At 38.3% G+C, this 22,253-nt stretch overlaps 1 protein-coding gene across 1 annotated transcript; it reads left to right on the forward strand.

Moving 5' to 3' along the window:
- Window positions 1–2,106: 2,106 nt before the first annotated feature.
- Window positions 2,107–15,650, forward strand: LOC309692695 (uncharacterized protein; the record flags this gene model as incomplete). Its single annotated transcript, XM_082511439.1, has 15 exons — window positions 2,107–2,170; window positions 9,954–10,229; window positions 10,383–10,502; window positions 10,683–10,712; window positions 10,950–11,198; window positions 11,294–11,527; window positions 11,610–11,729; window positions 11,917–12,057; window positions 12,165–12,290; window positions 12,674–12,829; window positions 13,592–13,803; window positions 13,906–13,966; window positions 14,272–14,371; window positions 14,544–14,575; window positions 15,499–15,650. The coding sequence occupies 15 exons, from the start codon at window positions 2,107–2,109 to the stop codon at window positions 15,546–15,548; spliced, it is 1,971 nt and encodes a 656-aa protein (XP_082367565.1). The 3' UTR covers window positions 15,549–15,650.
- Window positions 15,651–22,253: the final 6,603 nt, after the last annotated feature.

A 22,253-nucleotide genomic window follows, 5' to 3' on the forward strand; every position in this document is an offset into this window, starting at 1 on the left:
TTAAACACTTTATCAAATTAAGACTGAAAGCCGTCACTCCCTGAAGCTTTGTTTGTTTTCAGCTTGCCAATGTCTGCATCTAATTCCTTATCAGTAATTTGTGAGATCAATAATTTGTTTTGATTGTCCCCTATGGAGGGCAGGTCGAGTGGGTCAAGGAAATTTTTAATTGTTTCATGATCTGCAGCAGCCGGTTGTGAGTACAGTCACGTGTAGTATTTTTTAAACTCATTTTCTATCTCATTATGCATATAATGTAGTTTGTTACTGAGCAGGTTTCTAACTTTATTAATAGTCATCGATGCCTGCTTTTTACGCAGTCTTCTTGCAAGCATTTTAGTTGCTTTGGGCCCTGATTCCTAATAAGTTTGCTGTGTAAACCTAGCCTTTTTTCTGCTTCTTTTAATAATTCATCAATTTGATTTCTAATATCTGATATTTCTTCTAGAATTAGTGAATTTTTAGATTGTTTGTGCTCCATCTCAAGACATTTACGTTTTTCTGTTAAGTTTTTATATAAAGCCAACCGCGCCTTTGTGCTGCTGTTAGAGATATTCATTTTCCCCATAAAATTGCTTTTAGTGCATCCCAAAGTATGATTGGGCTCACATCTCCAGTATCATTGTCTTCTATATACATTTTAATGTCCTCTTTGATTTTCCTAACATTTTCATCCCTATTTAGAATACCCAAATTAAGTCTCCATGCTGTACTTATTTTCCTATTGTTAAGGCTGAGGTCTAGACCAGGGCTGGACAAAACATCTGCCCGGGCATTTTGACTAGAGACCGGCCCCCCAGGTATTAAAGCCATAAAGCCTTTGAATGAAAACAGACGCTGTTGTGACAGTGATGTACAGTCTTGTTGGTATATGTATGATTTCTATACATTTTACATCAGATAAAAACTTTGGTTGTAAAATTCAGATAATTATTTAATAAAAACGAGACATTTTAAATGAGAATAAGAAAGAAAAGTATTTCTTTGTGCCCCCCTCTCCCTGTTAATGCCCTACCTGCCCCCTGGCAAAACTTTGCTAGACCCGCCCCTGCACAGTCACCAGCTGTCAGCTGCTTAGAAAAGGATCCTGGTGTTATTTGTCTCTCAGAAACAGTTCATAACTTCAACTCATTCATGTCACCTAAAAGGTAAACCTGTTTCTCCATCACCTGTTCAGCTCTGATGATCCAGTAAGGACATCTCCTGGTTTCATCTTCATGTTTCCCTCTCACCAAACCAAACCGATATCATGACCAGCAGCTTTACAGCTGTGGCTCCAGCAAACATCAGCTGATACTAGAAATTAATATTAAATCAATTCTAACAACAGCTGATCAAGCTTAAACGTGCTGCTGTTGTTTAGCGAGACAACCGCTGGCAAAGTGGGCGATAAACAAACAAGAGAGACGATCAGCTGATCATTGATCAGTTTCATGATTGACGTAGCAACAGGAGAGGGAGGGTGAGAGGATGAGAGAAGAGGCAGCTGTGCAGCAAAGACAGAATAAATCCAGCTTTGTGTGTTTTCTATCCTAGCTGAAGTCCAGGACAAACTGTGTTCCTTCTCAGCTCAACATGAAACGCGCAATATTTTCTCTGAATGCGGAACGATTCCGTTTTTTAGGGGACGGTTGGAAACTTTACTAACTAACCTTATGAATAAAATAAAGTTCACCATCAGTAACATCATAGCACCCACCCAGCTGTATAGAAACTCCATCATGATAGCTAGCACGCAGTACGAGTTATTGTAACTGACTGTAAAAAGTTAGCAATACATCCTGAAAGGACCTCGAAGCTTTCTGAGGTTAAACGAGCGGTGGCCTGAGCTTTGTTTCAAAACCTTAAATGGAAGATGTTTCTGATCAAAGTTCAGTCAGAGTTTTATAATAAGACTGTAAAAACTGTGGTGACTGTAAAGCTACCAGATGCTAACTTCCTCATGTTGCATTTATTATTGAACCTTCCTTCCTATTTTATCAGATGTGCAGATGTGAAAAACTTCCTGTTACAATGTTTGAGGTTAAAGCTAAGAGGAAATAACGTCTTTGTCATATTTGATTATCTTTCTTTGGTCTCCACACATTTGTGCCTCGACTGCTGAAGATGGCAGAGCTGTGCAGTCTCAGCACTCTGCTGTTCTGGGCTGGGATCATCGCTTCGGCCAGCTGTAAGTAAATTTACATTTGTTCTAAAATCAGGTCTGATGCAGACTGTAAGGAAACACATTTGGCATTTTAGTAGTTGCATTATTTTTTATTTGGCTGTTTGTTTGTTTTTTTAATTCCCATTTGCAGTCAAACTAAAAATTGAATGTGAAATATTTTATCAGTTTTAATGTATTTGTTTATTATTTAAAAAAAACGTACTTTTAGAAAATTAAAGATGTGTAAGGCACATATTAAATTAAGACATAAGATGCACATGTACGACAAATTTACTTGTAAGTATTTTAATGATATTAATTAAATTGTTTCAAAATGCAAAAACATAAAATAATAAAAATTTCTGTATGGATATTCAGGACGTTTGTTCTTTAATAAACTTTAGATCTCTGCTCATCAGTTTGTTTTTAATAGCAGATATTACTCATGCTTTTGGTTTCTTGTGACTTTTAGTTTGCATATAATTTTACTTACTGTGAAAACTCACCGTTTACCTCTAAGTAACAGGTTTGTTTGCTATTAAAAGAGGATTTAATAGCAGAAATGATATAAAACACATGATTAAATGAATGTGAAAATACAAAAGGACTTCATTGTTCATTTCCTTAGTAACACACAGTAATAATACATTAATTACATTTTTGCTACACATAATCAATGTCCTCACTGTTCCCGCACAGGACACACGAGATTTCTCTTATTTCTAATCTTTTAGTTTCCTTTAATAACATGTAAATTTTCAAGTACAATGTAAAACATTAAATTTAGTTAAATTAAATTTATTTGACTGATATATATTTTGTGCATACTGTATTTTCAAATGAAAGTAGGATTTATACAGATATACAGGCTCGGTCAAACAGGGGAGGTTTTTTTTTATTTCTAGATATTTTTTTAAAGGATTTTTTTTAATTATTTCAAATAATAACATAAATGCATGGAGTCCTTTCCAACTAATAATTAATTAACAGTTAAATTAAAAAAATAGCTGCGTGCGACAGTCATGAGATATAACAGAAATTATTTTTAATCATGAAAAATCAAATAAATTTGCACACTGAGTTTGAGTTTAGACTAAAATCCAATGATTTCTTCCCTCAGACTGTGGTTTAGATCATTTTAGGCTCTCATAGGCAATCCAGAGAAATTATAGAATAAGATTTAAATGAGAGCAGCAGTTCTGTGGACTGTTAATAAGATTTAAATACATTTGCAAAGGTTACACTTATTTCCCACCAAAGTCAGATGATGGCAGGTTTCACTGCTGTCATCAGTGAGGGGAAAAAATGTTGAACCTGCTTTTGTCTCGAAAACAAGTTTCCTGAAAACATTTTAATCTTATCCTGGGTTTTTTTGTTTTTTGCATATACAATAAATGCTTTAATTAAACTGACTTTTTTTCTCTTGTAATTTCAGTTCAAGAAAATACAAGTCAGTGCCAATGTATTTTTTCGTGTTATTTCGTTTATCTCGTTTCATTGTCTTCATGCAACATCATTAATAATGATTTTATATGTTTGTTTTTTCTGCATATAAAATGCTTTCATGACCAAAATATATTTATCTTTACATTTCATGTTAATTCCAGGTGGTCCTACCACCATTCACTCCTACGCAGTGTTGGGTAACTTACTTTAAATTAGTAACTTAGTTACATTACTAGTTACTTCCATCAAAAGTAACTCAGTTACTTCAAGTTACTCGTTACTTTCAAAGTAACTAGCTACTAGGGAAAGTAACTTTGGTTTTATTCAGACTTCTCTTGTTAATGTGTTTCTTCCATAACTTTGCCAGTCTTCTAGCTTGCTTACTTGCCACAAGTGCACTGTGCCACCTACCAACAGAAAGGAAAAGATAATGTGCATATTTCCACGAGAGAAATCCCACGCCTGGACCGTCATTGACCGCCGCCATGATTCTAGCCTACGTCACAGCGTCATGTGCGCCTTTTACATCCAACACAAAAACTGCAGTCGTGGTGCTTTCGATTGTACTCAGAACTCGGAAATTCTGCCTTCTGAATAGGAAGATGTAGGTAACACCAGACTGCAGATGAGCTGCATACAGGGCTGGACTGGGACAGAAAATCATGGGGATTTTGACTAGAGACCGGCCGCCATTATACGAAAACTCAAGCCTTTGAATGAAAACAAACACTGTTCTGACAGTGATGTTCACTGTTCTGATGGTATATATGCATCAATCTATCAATCGTTTGTTGTAAGATTCAGATAATTTATTAAAAGCTAGACATTTGAAATGAGAATAAGAAAGTATTTCTTTGTGCCCCCCTCTCCCTGTTAATGCCCTACCTGCCCCCCTGGCAACACTTTGCTAGACCCGCCCCTGCACAGTTACCAGCTGTCAGCTGCTTAGAAAAGGATCCTGGTGTTATTTGTCTCTCAGAAACAGTTCATAACTTCAACTCATCTATGTCACCTAAAAGGTAAACCTGTTTCTCCATCACAGCTCTGATGATTCAGTAAGGACATCTCCTGGTTTCATCTTCATGTTTCCCTCTCACCACATAAATGGTAAATGGCCTGTATTTATATAGCGCTTTTCTAGTCCCTAAGGACCCCAAAGCGCTTTACATATCCAGTCATCCACCCATTCACACACACATCCACACACTGGTGATGGCAGCTACATTGTAGCCACAGCCACCCTGGGGTGCACTGACAGAGGCGAGGCTGCCGGACACTGGCGCCACCGGGCCCTCTGACCACCACCAGTAGGCAACGGGTGAAGTGTCTCGCCCAAGGACACAATGACCGAGACTGTCCAAGCCGGGGCTCGAACCAGCAACCTTCCAATTACAAGGCGAACTCCCAACTCTTGAGCCACGATCGCCACCAAACCAACATCATGACCAGCAGCTTTACAGCTGTGGCTCCAGCAAACATCAGCTGATACTAGAAATTAATATTAAATCAATTCTAACAACAGCTGATCAAGCTTAAACGTGCTGCTGTTGTTTAGCGCGACATCTGCTGGTTTCCTCTTTCTGGCGCAAAGTGGGCGATAAACAAACAAGAGAGACGATCAGCTGATCATTGATCAGTTTCATGATTGAAGTAGCAACAGGAGAGGGAGAGGGTGAGAGGATGAGAGAAGAAGAGGCAGCTGTGCAGCAAAGACAGAATAAATCCAGCTTTGTGTGTTTTCTATCCTAGCTGAAGTCCTGGACAAACTGTGTTCCTTCTCAGCTCAACACGAAACGCGCAATATTTTCTCTGAATATGAGACGATTCTGTTTTTTTAGGGGACGGTTGGAAACTCTACTAACTAACCTTGTGAATAAAATAAAGTTCAACATCAGTAACATCATAGCACCCACCCAGCTGTATAGAAACTCCGTCATGCTAGCTAATACGCAGTACGAGTTATTGTAACTGACTGTAAAAAGTCAACGAAAATAAACTCCACCTACACTTGGTTTATATCTGACCCAGAGAGACTGCAGGTCATAACTTCTTACCTGAAGTTCAGTTCACCTGATACTCGGACCGGCGGCCGCCTCGGGTCTCTCCTCCTCCTCCTGCCTCCGCTTTCCCTCATCCACCTGCTGGCTTCCACCACTTGCTAATGTTACTGAATCTGTGGAAGCTCCGCGATGCCACCACATGAAGTAACGAGTAACGAGTCTATCTAAATCCCAGTAACAAGCAGTGTTGGGAAGGTTACTTTTAAAATGTATTCCATTACAGAATACAGAATACATGCCCTAAAATGTATTCTGTAACGTATTCCGTTACGTTACTCAATGAGAGTAACGTATTCTGAATACTTTGGATTACTTAACATATTATCATTCATTTTACAACTACATGAATGTACTATTGCTGTGTGATTTATAACTATTACTGAAGGTCCACGGCTCCGAACCTTAGTAAAGGGACCTCTGACTAATACGGGTTCCGTGTCGGGCTCATAGCCGAAAAATATCTTTACTCTGTTGTGTGGGTCAACTCTGCTTGCAAGAGACAGAGAGAGGTGTTGAAAGACTGCTCCAACGGAACTTTAGAACTTAAGTAAGTTTCGGAGGAAAACACGAACACGGTGTACAGTCGAGTCTTAATAGCTTACTTACAACTGGGCTCGTCAGGCTCTCTTCTTGGCTGCAGTGGTTATTATTATATTTACATGCTTCCAGCTCCCGTTTCTGCTCGATGATAATTCGTACTTTTCGACTCTCCTTTTTCTCCCTCCTCGCGCTCACAGACACATAACGAATATGGCAGTCCATTCTCCCTGCAGCACGGACTACACTGCCCATGATGCTACATTCTTTAGAGCTATACCTGTAGCATTCTGCCTATTAGCTTAGCACAACAACAACAACAAAAGGCGCTCTCTCACCAAGGAAACACACAGTCGCAGAGAGCGAGAGAGAGCGTCGCCCTGTAACCATGGCAACCGTAACGCTGCCGCCTGGAACAACAGAACGTAGCTGTCAAACAAAACCCAAACAGTCCTGACCCGCGACAAAATGAAACGGGAAAGTACCGCAGTGTAATCCATTTATTTCAACAAAGTAACTGTATTCTGAATACCACCTTTTTAAACGGTAACTGTAACGGAATACAGTTACTCATATTTTGTATTTTAAATACGTAACGGCGGTACATGTATTCCGTTACTCCCCAACACTGGTAACAAGTAACGCGTTCCTGGTTTTGGCATAATAACTAGTTACCGTGCTCGTTACCACAATAATAACGTAGTTACTGTAACGCGTTACTTAATAATACCTTAGTCCCTACACTGCTCCTACGTGAGTGCCAATGTATTTTATGTTATACAATTTATGTACTTATATATATATGAGCTGACTGACAGAAATCACACACACAATGAGGGGCAACACGACTCAAACAGAGGCAAACAGACATTATACACACAGGAGGACGATTAAGGGACGTGGAGACACGTGGGAACGCAGCTGCACTGAATCATAAGTATAGGACATAAAAAGACAGAGGAAGGAAAACATCACACACGAGACTATCAAAACAAAACAGGAAGTAACACAATGATCCTCAGATTAAGACAGCGGTCCCCAGCCCCCGGGCCACGGACTGGAGTCGTTTGGTACCGGGCCGCGAGAGTTGAGGCTCAGGTGTGAAATTGCTGGTTTTCAGGGTTTTTATCGTTAACTCGGTTTCCTGTGTTGTAGTTGTGCGTCTTATTTTGAAAGAAATATTTACGTGTTACCATAGCGACCAGAGAGCATTAAGGAGCAGAGAGGAGGATGTTGCTCTCAGTGTTGTTGGTACATTTCAAGAGGACGCTGCTAAGTTACAGAATTACACAGTGAATTTGCGTTTATGATCATATTTACAAAAGTTTTTGTCTTGGTCGTATCATTTCGTTGTATTTATCCGCGACACCTTAAAGGCCGTGAAAATATTGTCTGACATTAAACTGGTCCGTGGTGCAAAGAAAGGTTGGGGAGCGCTGGATTAAGACATGTGAAGTTGACATTGAGACTGGGGATAAATACACGTGGCGATATGTCAGATTGGAGAGACAACACAGAGAGATGGATGCAGGAACATGTAGGGAGAAAACAGAGGGACTGGACTACAAATGTATTAACTTGACAAGACAGAGAATACAAGACCAGCCATGGAGAGGAAACGCAGCGAGACCAGACAGATACGGAGACGTGACTCATATCAAACACGGGGACACTGACAAGAGACTGACTGAGACTGGGAACATACTGGACACAAAAAGGGAACTATGCAAGAAAGATCCAAGGACTGGAAATATAAATAATTAAAACTCAGAGACACAAAGAAGTACTAACAAATACAGGACTTCAACCTGAAAACAAAATAAACTACAAGAGCAACACAAAATTCAAAATACTGGGACAAAGACAGTCTGTTTGTAAGCTGCACTAAAGCAGACTAACACGCTGGTGCAACTCTAGCTACATGCCATGAATCTGGGTATAGACCCTTAATGTGGGCAGGCTCTCTTTGCTCATATTATAATTAAATACAATTACATGTAATAACTCATAGCTTTGCACATAATGTATCTTTTCCATACTTTCTTTTGCCTGAAGTCCCTGCACATTGAATTTGACTTTAGACCAGTTTCCTTGTAATTAAATTTTGATGCGTTTGAGTTCAAGCGCGTGAGTCTGGAAAAATTAGAGCATAACAGTTAAATCAGAGCAGCAGCTCTCTGTTGTTGGGATTTAGATCAAATTTGCATGTAAGTAACGTGTAACACAAAGTCTCTGATTATCCAACACGTGAATCATAAACTCTGCTGTCATCAGTGAAAGTAAAAAACAACAGTTAGTCTTGTCTGTGAAAGTTCGCAGTCATCCAGGTCATCGCAGTCTGAGGAGCTTGGAAAGAAAATTGTCTGGACTTCTTGCTACCATCCTGGCACCTCTCGTGGGGAACACCCCACACCACATCAAGAACTCCACCGACTTCACCGACAAGGTCCAGAAACTTAGCCTGGATCCAGATGAAACCATGGTGTCCTTTGATGTAGTCTCTCTCTTCACCTGCAAACCCACCACGGAGGCCGTGGAGACTGTCAGAAAACGACTACAAGAAGACAGCTCCTTGGAGGACAGGACCAACTTCACACCCAATCAGATCTGCACACTGTTAGACCTCTGCCTCACCACTACATATTTCAAATACAACGAAGGCTTCTACAGACAAAAACATGGCTGTGCCATGGGCTCCCCCGTGTCACCTATTGTAGCAACCTTTACATGGAGGAAGTGGAAAGGAAGGCTCTTGGCTCTTTCAAAGGAAGAGTACCCAGCCACTGGTACAGATATGTGGACGACACCTGGGTCAAAATCAAAACACAAGAAGTGGATTCCTTCACTGCGCACATTAACGCTGTGGTGTATGCTGTACAGTGCAGCGAGGAATGCTCAGACCTCTACATCGGAGAGACCAAACAGCCACTTCACAAGCGCATGGCACAACACAGAAGAGCCACCTCCACAGGACAAGACTCAGCAGTCCATCTGCATCTTAAGGATAAAGGTCACTCTTTCGAGGATGCCAATGTTCACATTTTGGACAGAGAGGACAGATGGTTTGAAAGAGGAGTGAAAGAAGCATCTATGTCCACTGTGAGCGACCATCTTTGAACAGAGGCGGGGGTTTACGACACCAACTCTCTGCCATCTATAATCCAGTTTTGAGATCCTCCCCAGACGCCTTAACGCCACTCACATCCTGGGCCATCTGACCTCAGGAAATCACATGATAGGGTGGGGCCAGGTTTCACAACTAGCTCACCCGAAACCCTGGATGATTGTGACCCACACCCAGTTTCACACCTCGGCTCATGTGATTAGAGGATCATCAGGGGGTCCTTTTGTCCCTCTGTGGGGAGAAACTCCCACTGGGTTTAAATCTGGGACTCTCCACCAGTCGCTCTTAGAACTGAGGAACTGGACTTAAAGAAGTCCAGATGCTTTTCTTTCCAAGCTCCTTAGAGCTCTGTAAAACATGTTTCTGGAAACATTTTTAATATTACTCATTGATCCATCGTTTACACTAAGTTGTGACTTCTTATCCTTGGATCATCTTGTTTGTTTTTTAAAACAATCATTTGTTTTCTAGCATAGGAAATGGGATAGCAGTGACAAGTAGCACAGCATCTTTCTAACAACATGAAACACGACTGTTAGAGTGAAAATGTTACAGTGAGAACATTTTACATTTGCTACAGTTACAGCAAACATCTTTACGTCATGCTGATTTCTTTTTCTTGGAATGAAAATTGTTTCAGCCTCCTCACCTCCACGCACGGCTACAAATGCTACAGTAGCCACTTCAACAGCCTCCTCCTCACCTCCACGCATTTCCACCAGTCCTACAGTAGCCACGTCGTCTGACGTCTCACCTCCACGCATGACCACATATCCCATAGTAGCCACTTCAACAGCCTCACTTCCACGCACGACCACAAATGCTACAGTAGCCACGTTGTCTGACTCCTCACCTTCATCCATGGCCCCAAATGCTACAGTAGTTAGTCCATCAGTGAATTCAACTGCCATGTCTGGTAATGTATTCAGAGTTTATAGTTTCATGGATTATTGGCACAGCTGTGTGATAAAATGCTACATTTGTAGTTTAGCATCGTGTCAGGTACAACCAGTCTGCTAGCTGTTAGGTATTTCTGCCTGAAGTTGACCTCCAGCCTGCTCTCACACAGCAACCAGAGCTCCTCCTGCAAGCACCTCAAATGAGACCTCACTCACACCCACTCCACCCAGCAACTCATCTGACTCTCAGGCCTCACCTACAGGCACCACAGTGACAGCTACCACTGAAGGTTGGCCGTTTCTTTATTATACAGGCCTGTGATGACATTGATGTGAATATAAGCAAAGAACACGGCGCTGCTGAGTTACAAGTACCTGTAAGGTGCTCTGAGCTGTTGTACATTCATGCTGCATAATCACAAACTAATAATTTTGTTCTTTTCTGATCTCATTTGAATGCATCGTTTCAGCCACCGAGACGACTCCTGAGCCTCCAAAGTGTGAGTGTCAGTTTAAAGATAATATGTCGTCTGCTTTCAAACACTAGTGATGCTGTCGAGCGTTTCTTACTTAGTGAAAGTTTATTTTTCTATCGAGTGTAAAGATTGTGTTTTAGTTTTAGCCAACGCTGGACTGTGGTCAACATCTGCATGAACAAACTGACTGAGATGAAACATTTCAGCAGCTGATTGATGTTCATGAACAAAATGTAACAATCGATTTGATTTCGTGCTCAGGTTCCTACACTGTCACACCCATCGAGTTTGGACTGCAGATTAATGTGATGAACTTCACCCCTGGTGACTACAACATCAATATTACTGAAGGAGGTCGACGAGTGATTGAAGAGAGGGTCGACTTTACTCAACACAACATCCAACGCCTGAAGCCCTGTACTGAATATGAGCATCAAGTTTTATACAATTATGGCAATAAAGCAATCAAGTGTACCTCCACTGGAAATAAAGCTGAAACAAAAGAAATGAGTGAGTACAAATAATTCATATTTTTTGTGTTTTGCCTTCTTGTAGTTTAACAAACTTAATATCAAATATATTTGTGCATCATTTGTGTGTTTCAGGTGAGACGGACATTACAGGGCAAAGCAGCATAAATGGACATATTTGCTACCAGAGCCAGTGGAACATCAGCTCGTTAAAATTACCACCAAATATAACTTCAGTTAATAAGTCCAGTAGTGACAGTAATACATTGTGTGTCCAAACTAATGACATCTGCTCTGATTATGAAATAACCTTCACTTCAGAAACCTGTGTGAATACTTCATTTGATATCACCAAAAACATCATTGTTGGTTTGTACAAGAAAAGTTACCTTTACATTAAAACTCATATGCTTATAATAGGAAGATAATTCAATGATGTTTTTTTCCACAGATTTATATAAATTAACTGAAATACAGCAAAATCCTTCCACTGGACTTCCTGCAGTGATACAGCCAACGTTACCAACGATCAAAGAGTGTAAAAATATCACAGTGTATTACACTTGTTCAGGTAAGTGAAACATCCGCTTCACTGTAAGTATGTTTGATCTGAAAGCTCTTCTGCTGTCAGAGGACTGAGTGTTTGTGCTCTTTGTGAATTTGTTTTATTTTGTATTCTGCATTTGAATATAAAACCAAAGATGAACTGCTGCATGCACTGTGGTACAAAAAATGATGTCGTCTTTGTTTCTCGTCAGAAAAAGACAAACCTGGTCAAACGAACAAACCGCTGTCTGAGCTGGATCCCTTCAGAAACTACCGCTGTACTGGTCTGATCTTCATCAACAACATCCCCACAGTTTACACAACTCCACCCGTCCACCTTAACACTGACTGTGGTGTGTTGATATTTAACTTACCTCAGAGGGATGAAGCTTTTCCTCCTCAGATAGTTTGAAGTGCCACAAACTAACAGCTGCTGCACTGTAACTGTTTGTTTCAACAGATCTTACAATAAACTTGGAGAATAAAAAAACGAATACTTCCATTAAACTGAGCTGGAAAACAACCAGTCAGAAATGTAATGGTGTCCTTCACAATTTTTCATATGACTGCAGTTGTGATAAAAAAGGTAAGTCCAATCATTTGGATTCACTTACACTTTATAAATATCTTATATTAAAATGTATTAGTTTTGTTTTTGTTTATTGTTAACAAAAGATCTGCTTATTTGATCATTAAAATATATAGAAGTGTTTATATTTTGAGCTAATAATTTACTAAATATAACTGCTTGACATTTAACCCCCATCACTAAACACATGAAGTATGATCCAAAATAACGATATGTCACTGCATTCTTATCTTATACTCAGATCTCCAACCTGTTATGTTCAGTCTGCTGCTCATGTCGTTGTCGTGTTTACTAAAGCCAGCAGGTCAAAGTCACCTGAAGTCTCTTTAGCTGGACCTGCTGATTTAAACCACAAAGAGTTCATGAACATTATGTTACAGGAATCACAGGAATCCCAAAGCCTCAGTCTGACGGAGGAACGTGTGATTTTACTGGACTCGAAGCATTCACTGATTATACCTGTGGAGTCCAACCCAAATACAACAGCAAGACGGTTTCCAATAAAAGGGAAGTTACACTGAGAACTGACCCTGGAGGTAAGTTACCAAACTAAATATTCAGAATTACACTTCATAACAAAGCTGAACCTTTAATTGATCAAAATCAAACTTTGTTTAGCTTTATTTTTTATATCCTTCTAAAACACAACATGAAGACTTTGGTGGTGAACAGCAGAAAATAAAGTTACAAAATGATGTTTTCATGAAGAAGAATAAACTCGAGCTCATTTATTTTAGTGAAAGATTGGAAACAAATGTGTTTTTCAGTGTGACAGTCCTGATTATAATTAATGTGATTTAGATATATTTTAAGATAAATGCCATGAAACAGAGAGCATCCCTCATATCAACTAAATCCGACTCTCTGAAACTTTACAGTGAACATTAAAACATGCTGAGTCATCAGTGAAGAAACGTGACAGTAATTATGACGTTCAGTCGTTTAAGCAGCGCTGACTCAGACTCTTGTTCTCTGGGACTTATAGAAATGTGTTTGTTAATTTTCTTTACTCGTTCATATGATTCTGGAGGGAAAATGTGTTTAATGATAAGAGATAACTGAAGTTCATTCACATGTTTTCTGTTTTTTAAAGTTACATATCTGTACATTAAATGTAAGCTGGGCTCCATGAAAACAAAATGATAAATTAATTCTTCAATAATTAATAATTAATTTCTATTATGAATCGTTTTAACATTGCAAACATAAACATGTTTACTTTCACATGTTTTGTCTCGTTGCTGATGGACATAAAAATGAATCTTAAAACTATGATCCCTGTTTTCATTTCCTTACAGTACCCGACGGGCCGTCTACAGTGACTGTAACTGTGCCGGAGAATAATGTGATTAAAGTAGAGTGTAAGCATGAAGGCAAGATTAGAGGACCAGACAACTATAGAAGATTCATAGCACGTCTTCATCCTGGTGGTGAAAACAAACCACAGAATAAAACAGTTTGTGAGTTTGAATTCAAGGATCTGAGCTACTCTACAGCATACAGAGTGGAGGTTTGTATCATCCTACTTTTAAGTATATGATTATTTTATGGCTGCTTTATTTTAATGGTGTCATTTCTTATGAATGAACATCTGAAACATCTGTATTTATAGGTGACTGTTTTCAACGGATACTTTGAAAGCCAACCGGGCAGAGGAACAGCTGATACTCGCTGTAAGTATGGATTCAATGACACAGTTTGTTGGATAAATCAGTTTATATACACACACACACACACACACACACACACACACACACACACACACACACACACACACACACACACACACACACACACACACACACACACAGGTGTCTGTTTTTAACAGACAAGTTGAAAGTGAAGCCAAAGCCAGCACTCGCTGTACTGTTCACACAATGAAATAAAGTATAAATATCTTTACTCTGCTGGGTAACATGACTTCTTTGTATCTTGAATATTAAAGCCACTGTTTGATATTGTTTGAACCTGTTTTCAGACAATGACAAAGCTGTCATTGGTTTTTTGATCTTCCTCATATCCGCCGCTCTGCTTCTGGCGGCCTGCGTGTGCTACAGGAAGCTCAGAAAGCGTAGGAGGTAAAGGCCACGCATCCAACATCGTTAGTTTATATTCATCTGTTATCAGTGATAAAACTGTTTGTTGTAAATGAATTTCAATTTATTATAGATGACATTTATCTATGGTGATAATTATGTTCTGTTTTCACACAGTAGGATGTTAACTGTTAAGTAAATCTTCTCTCCACAGTGACGAGGATGAAAATGTGGCCTCAGAAGCAAGTATGTAGACATTCAGCTGCTGTTACCATGAACTATGTAAATGTTAATACTTTGCTACATTGTTACTATTTGTAGTTGTAAAGAGTCTTATATTGGTTTAGAATTTTTTAATTATTTTGTATTTATTTTATAATTTTGTCCTTCTGTTTTAAATCCTCTTTACCTTCATTTAGTTTCAGGAGTTGTTTTGCTTTCAGTCTCGTTTTTATTGATTAAAATATTTAGTTTGAATTTAGTTTTTAGTTTTTAGTTGTTATTTTTCTCTTTTTAATTATTACACAGATTTAGGAAATATAGGCTAAATAATTTGATATTTCCATAAAAACACAACCCTTTGTGAAAGCACGTCACTCACATAAATCTAAATGTCACAAGTCTTAAAGCATCTGTACCAAAGCCTCGTCAGGTTTGTTGTGTTTCGCCAAAACTACAAAGACTCAAACTGAGACTATTTCCTGTAAACCAAAGGATTCCAACTCGTCCTCGAGAGCTGCTGTCCTGCAGCTTTTAGATGCATCCTTGTTCCAACACATCTGCATCCAATGAATGGTTTGTTATCAGGCTTTTGCCAAACTTGATGACATGCTGAACAGATAATCCATCCATCTGATTGAGCTGTGTTGGAGCAGGGATGCATCTGAAAGCTGCAGGACAGCAGCTCCCGAGTTGGACATCCCTGCTGTACGCATTCACTTTATTTTAAATGGTTTCAACAGGTCACAACATTATTTTGTTGGTTTAATTTTGCAGATATTTTTTTAACTGGCTAACTAAAATGTTTCATCATACCTAGTAATTTTATTAGTTTAGTTTTAGTTACTGTAAGTATAATAAAACTGGTTGCAGCAGAAGTTATGTTTCATAATCATGCTGTGGTTTGATGCTTTGTCATGTTTATTGTTGTTTCCTTTGTCTTATCACAGTTTACATGAACACACGACCTCCTGGGTGGCGTCAGAAAGAAGCTCAGTAACCAAGAACATCTCGGAGCATCAAACTAAATCTCCATAAATTCTTTATCTTTAGTATTTACGTTGTTCAGTCTTCATTTGGTCATTTTTCCATTTTAGCAATAAAAAAATATTTTGTTTACATTAGACCCAAATCTCCATGTTTTTTTTTCTTAAATAAACTATTAATTACTGAAATAAACATTAAAAATGCACTATAAAAAATTATGTGTACAACGTTAATTAATATAATTATTTGGGTGTTTTTTGTTTTTGTTTTCAATCAGCGTTAGATTACAGGTAAATAAATGTTAAAGATAATTACACATAATAATGTGTGAAGCAGAGGCGGAGCCAGACATTTGAAACACCCGGGGCTTAGCCCAAAGGGTAGTATGCATGTGGGATTTTTCTTTTTCTTTTTTTTTTTTTGGGGGGGGGGGGGGGGGTAGAAATGACTGAAAGATTAATAGGCTCTGTTTTGAGTTTTGTTCAAAAAAGAATGCCTTCATATAGGGAAAAATATATATCACATGTGCAGGACACCTTAAACTAGTTTTTTAATTAAGCAGCAAGGCAGAACAAGGTCAGGGCTGTATCAAGACACAGGGACTAAACCCCAATTCAACCAGACCCAGAACTGATCCAGAATTAAAACAGGACTACAACAGTTCAAAATCAGGACTACTGAGGACTTAACCAAGACAGAACCACAATCAGAACTAGATGATAGCACTAAAAATCATCATAGACCTGCACTACACTTGTTTTTTAATTCTACCAAAGTACAATATTTAGATTGAGAAAAGTTTATATAATTATTTATCCTTGTTGTGCAAACAAGCCTGCATAACTTAATAAATACAGAATTTGAAAAATAACAAACCTAAAAAGAAACACTAGGTACGAGATACATGAGTACCTGTGATACGGTGATACTTTTGGTAAACAACCATTTGACTAACATGTGTGTCTCACCTGCTCTTGTTCCACCTCTGTTCTGTCCTCGTTCTCCTCTCTCTCCCTCTTTGTGCTGACAATCATCAAATATACAGTTGAAACCAGATATTTACTCTTCATATAAAAACACTTTTTTAATTGTAACATCAAATCAGACAAAATGTTTATTTTTTTAGATTGATAAATATAAAAACATATTTGTTAACTTTAAGAGTAAAGAGAGAAACTGTCTGTATTTCTTAATAGCAAATGGCACCAAATTGTATTCAAACTGAGCCACACTTATGGAGCTCCACAGTTCTTTTCCTGGTGTTTTGGTTGACATCTCTTGATGTTCCCATGTCACAGAAACAGGCTCTGTGTTTTGCCTTATATGCATCCACAGCTGTGCCACCAACTTACTCACATGGACTCTACTAACCTATCAGAAGCTTCTTCAGCTCAGAATGGAATTGTCTGGAGTTTTCTTATTAATTAACAATAAACTTAGTGTATATGTACTCCTTAATATGATGAAAGTGATAATAAATAGACAGTTCTGTCTCTCTTTATTCTGACATTTAACTAATTCAAAATATATTTCAATATTTATCTAAAACAAAAGTTTACTCTAAATTGATGTTGTACAGTAAAAATGTTTTATGTTTTCTCCCTAAAGTGTAAATATCTGGTTACAAATGTGAATATCCTGCTGTGTACTGAAATCCCTCTTGTTTTGCATAGAAATATACTGAACAACATACAAAGCATAATATATAAAATAACATTTACCTGAGTTTTTTCTTTGAAAGAAGCCTCTAATGTCCATTCTTATATTTCAGTGCATAACTGAAACCGATTTAGTCGGGGAGGGTAAGAACTGAAAATATGAAATAAACACACGTAAGCTAAGACTCTCTAAAAAATAGCATTTGTTCGGCTTTTCATTTTGCCATTTGTTGATTCACTCGAAGAGCAAGTAAGGTAATATTGGTCAAGTGATCAGTTTGATATCTTTCGTGATACACCGTCATATTTACATTATTTGTACAGTACGAATGATTTTCTTTGGTACCTGCTCAAACTTAAGCTCTCCTTAGTATGGCTGGTTTTGTTTCTCCAACAGCGCACTCACTGCTGGCAGCAGCTGTCCCGCCCCCTCGCTCAGTCGCTTAGTGCCTGAGCTCGGATCATACCAATATCAGGGGGGGATTCACGCACAGTCGTAAATTCCCACAGTGTGCACTATGTGCTTCGAATATTGTGTGTACTTTTTGTTTTATACAGTTGTCAGCCAGGCATCTAACTATGAAAAATTACACTCCAAAAGACCCCGGGCTTCTGACAAAATAACCCGGGCTTAAGCCCAGTAAGCCTCCCCCACGCTCCGCCCCTGGTGTGAAGGTGTTGTTGATTATTTAACATTGTTCAGATTTACCTTGAAATCACCAGAAACTCCAGCTGCAGCTTCACTACACACGAGCAAACTTTGTTATGACAAAATATCAGCTCTGACTCATAATATTTTACACCAGCATAAAATAGGCTTTTTATTTTTTACATTAATAAACTTGATAAGATGAAGTTTCAGTTCTTGATCTGAAATATAGAAATCACAAAAAAGCTAATTCTCTATAAATAAATAAAAAAAAAAACAAGCAGCTGTAACTGTTCTGTCTAAAAGTTATGATAATCACTTGTGTCATAAGTTGTAATAATAACAATAATAACATGAGCTGAGAGAATATATGTGACAGTGATGGACACTATCATGAACTGTATGATACAGTGAATGCATTTAAAAGCCACTGAAAGCACTAAACTCAGCTGGCTGTGTCTTTATTATTAACATCGAGGCTGACATTAACATCGACTAATAGAAAGTTAAAAGAAAACTTTGTGGTTTAGATCGAAGTTTCCTGTTCGAGGTAGCAAAGCGGAAATGTGACTTTCTGTAAACAAAGTTTCAGTTTGTGAAAACTGACAGTCAAGTATTAAGTATCTGCCCTTCCCGATTTCTTGGTTTTTGCATATTTATAATGATAATAATAATTCATGGTATTTAAAAGTGCCTTTAAAACACCCAGGGACACTGCACAGAGCAAATAAGACAAGCATCAAACCAGGAAATAAACACAGTAATAAAAGAAAGTTTAAGATGGAGACGTTAGAGTAGACTGTCTGGAAGAGGTGGGTTTTGAGGGGGGACTTAAAAAGGGGGGAAATTTATCACACTTACATGTTTAAGATCATCAAACAAATTTTAATATTCAACAAATATGAAATTCACTTTTTAAATGATGATTTTATTTATTAAGGGAAAAAAGGCATCCAGACCTACCAATCAAACCTATGTGCCCCCCAATAATGATTTAGTTAGTTTAGGTTCACTAGCCCCGCCCACATCTGGTTACTGCCAGACCAGCTGAATCACTTAAAAGAATCGACCTGAGAAAATGGAGCACACTAAAAGATTTCAACAAGCCTTCGTGAGCCTGTCTGTCAGTCATTTCCTTTATTCACAAATGGAGAAAACCCACAACAGTAACAGTAACAGCCTCCTCAGAAGTGACCTAAACATCTGAACAGCTGCAGTGTTCATAGTTCAACAATGCAGGGCATCTATCCTGATAACCACCAAGACCTGCTGGAAAATATTCTAAATAAGTGTATAAAGCACATCAACTTAATCATCCTTTGTCAAGTATTTTTCACTGTCTTAATTATGGAGCTAATATTTATTTATATAATAAAAAATACATTTTTGCTTATTTGTTTAATAAAATGCTTTTTTAAATCCGATACTTTATTGATTCTGTGTTACATCAGCAGTATAAGTCATAAAAATAAAAACAGTATATAATAAAATAACATGAAGCACAGGCCCATACTGAAGGCCTTTTTGTGTGAGGCAGTGCAAAATTTGATATACAACAGTAATAAAATAAAAATAAAAATTAAGTGAAAGAAAAAGAAAAGACTGAGACAGGGCAAAAAGGAATTCTAGTAAAATTGTTGCATTTTTAAATGAAGTTTTATAAAATTCATTTGGAAACAAGGTTTTATTATTCAGTTTGTTTCAAACAGGAATAAACAGGAAGCTGAAGTCGTTTAACTTCACATTTAAGTTCCAGGTTCATCGTTCTAGCTGTGTTCAACAGCCGTGTGCAAACCATGATTTCCTCCATCCAACCTCCAGAAATGTAATGTTGCTTTGTGGCAGAGCCATGAGTATTTTATTCTTTTTTTCCTTTCGTTGGTGACATGAGTGCAGACAGGTTTGTAAAATCGAAACATCTTTTTGTAGTAAGACAAATAAAGTAGTTGCGTACCCAGGGCCATTCAGCAGCATTTCAGTGTTGGAAGTTTGTGTGGTAATCAGAGATGGGCAGTAACGCGTTATTTGTAACGCGTTACTGTAATCCGATTACTTTTTTCAAGTAACGAGTAAAGTAAGGGATTACTATTGCAAAAACGGTAATTAGATTACCTTTACTTTCCCGTAGGAACGCTGCGTTACTGCGTTACTAAAACCGTGAATCTTTTGCGAGAATGTCTCACGACAGTGACGTAAGCGAGTGCGCCGTTGGTGACAACAGCTGTGTCCAGATCAACAATGGATCACATATCGAGTGCAGAGAGAGTATGAGCGTGCAGCGTTTAAAGCGTGGAAGTACTGACCTTACTTTGAGTTTGATTCCATACAAAGTGACAAAAACATTAGTGTCCGCTGTGCGTGGGAAGAAAACTTCTTTTTACAGCGAAAAAACCCCTAAACTTCCAACAAGCACCGAGTAGCTACGACTTAATGGGAAACTCACAGAGAAACTCGCGGATTCTTCCACTGACCGCGGCACACCTGCACCAGGGTAAACCTCCGCCTACCCCACTCCTGCTTTACAGGTGAAAATAGAGCAACAGGACCGCTGAGTCTTTGACTTTATTTATTTTCTGCTGTGTTTTACTTGCATCTATTTGAAAGACTGAGTGTAAACACACAAAATATTTTATTTTATGTGGTGGAATGTGCAGAAAATAGGTTTAAATGTTAAACTAATTTATTCAAGTCAGAGAATGTTGCATATAATTAAATTTTTGCTTGATGCATAAAGTTAAAAGATTAAAACTGATAAAACAAGTTTTAAAAAGAGACTTTTCCATCTGATTACATTTTGTATGATGGATTATGCAGGAAAAAGTAGAATTGGGCTGAAAGATCTATCGCTTTATCACCTCTTCAGGTTGTAAATCGTGTTTTTAAAAAGTAACTAAGTAACTAAGTAATTAATTACTTTTGAAAATAAGTAATCAGTAAAGTAACGGGATTACTTTTTGGGGGAGGTAATCAGTAATTAGTTACTGATTACTTTTTTCAAGTAACTTGACCAACACTGGTGGTAATAAAATGGGACGTGATCAGTAACAGTAAGGAGGCCTGCGTTACTCCTGCTGTCTAACAGAGGTACATGTAAGTGTTTCACTCTTTGATGGATCCTCTGGCCACCAAATCAGCCTCCATCTGTACTGTACATCATGATCTGTTCTTATACTTCACCTTATCTTTATTTATCTCTTAATTATATATAAATAGCACTAACTGAAGATTTTCTCATTCTGCTCCACATCTGTCACCTCCTCACCACAGCAGCAGCTACTGCTTCAACAGCAGTCCCACACCCACACCCACAGCCATCTCAACTGCCATCTACCCACAATCAAACAGCTCATTTCAAACGGCCACTTAACATCACATTCAGCCATTTATATGACACTGATGATTCAGCCCCTGGTGACTAAGAACTGGTGAAGAAGGCCGACCATTATTCGGTACGTCAGTGACAGCAAGGAAATCCAACAAGATAACAGAAGGAGTAACTATGAGCATAATGCTGCATTTATTGGCGCTGAAAATAAAACTAACAACTGTGATGAGTGAGTACAATTGTTCCTGTTTTTGTGTTTTACTCTATTTTAATTCAGATTTTTATTTTTTAAATAAAAGTAATATTTGTGCATTTCAGATAAGAATGACATAGAAAGCACAGATTAGTTGGATCCTTGGATATGTTTGATATCAGCTCAAACCCAGCATCTCTGTCACACCTGCTTATGAGGACATTTGCTCAGTTTTGACCAAAACCTTCACTACAGGAAGCTGCCTGTGTTCTTCCTTTAGTCTCACCAAAAACATCAATGTTGGTGCCAGTCTGCACTTTAAATCCACCTGCTTTAAATGTAATGAGGTTTTATCAGGTTTGCTTCGTTTTAAAGTATGTTGTGCAGAGTTCTTAAATCCAAGTGAAATACATCAGATTCTTCCTGCAGAAATAACACTGGTGTTTCCGTCTCAGTGTAAAAGTTTTGGCAGGTGGTAAGTTTACATCTTAGCTACATTATAAGACGATCTGATCCGAATGGTCTTTTGCCGTAAGACGAGTGAATGCCCTGCGGTCTCTGAGAAGCTCAAATCTTTTGAATGTGTCCACATTTGAGTCAAAACCCAAAAGATATTGGTTATGTCTTCTTAGAAAGCTGTAAACAGAGGGAGGTTAATCTAACTGACCTGGAGCCTGTTGCAGCTAAACTGGTCTGACTGTAGAGCACAACATCGTCACAAATAAGATAACTCCAGCTCTCCACATTAACATTGACTGTGGTGTGTTTCATTTCATTTACCTCAGAGGAGTGAAAGCGTTCCTCCCGAGATGATGTCATGCAAACTGACAGATAAAGTCACTGTTTGTATTTTAACAGATCTTACAGTAAAGATGGAGGAAAAAACAGAAGAA

This window comes from Aulonocara stuartgranti (genome assembly GCF_965226115.1).
Source record: "Aulonocara stuartgranti genome assembly, chromosome: 17".
NCBI lineage: Eukaryota > Metazoa > Chordata > Actinopteri > Cichliformes > Cichlidae > Aulonocara > Aulonocara stuartgranti.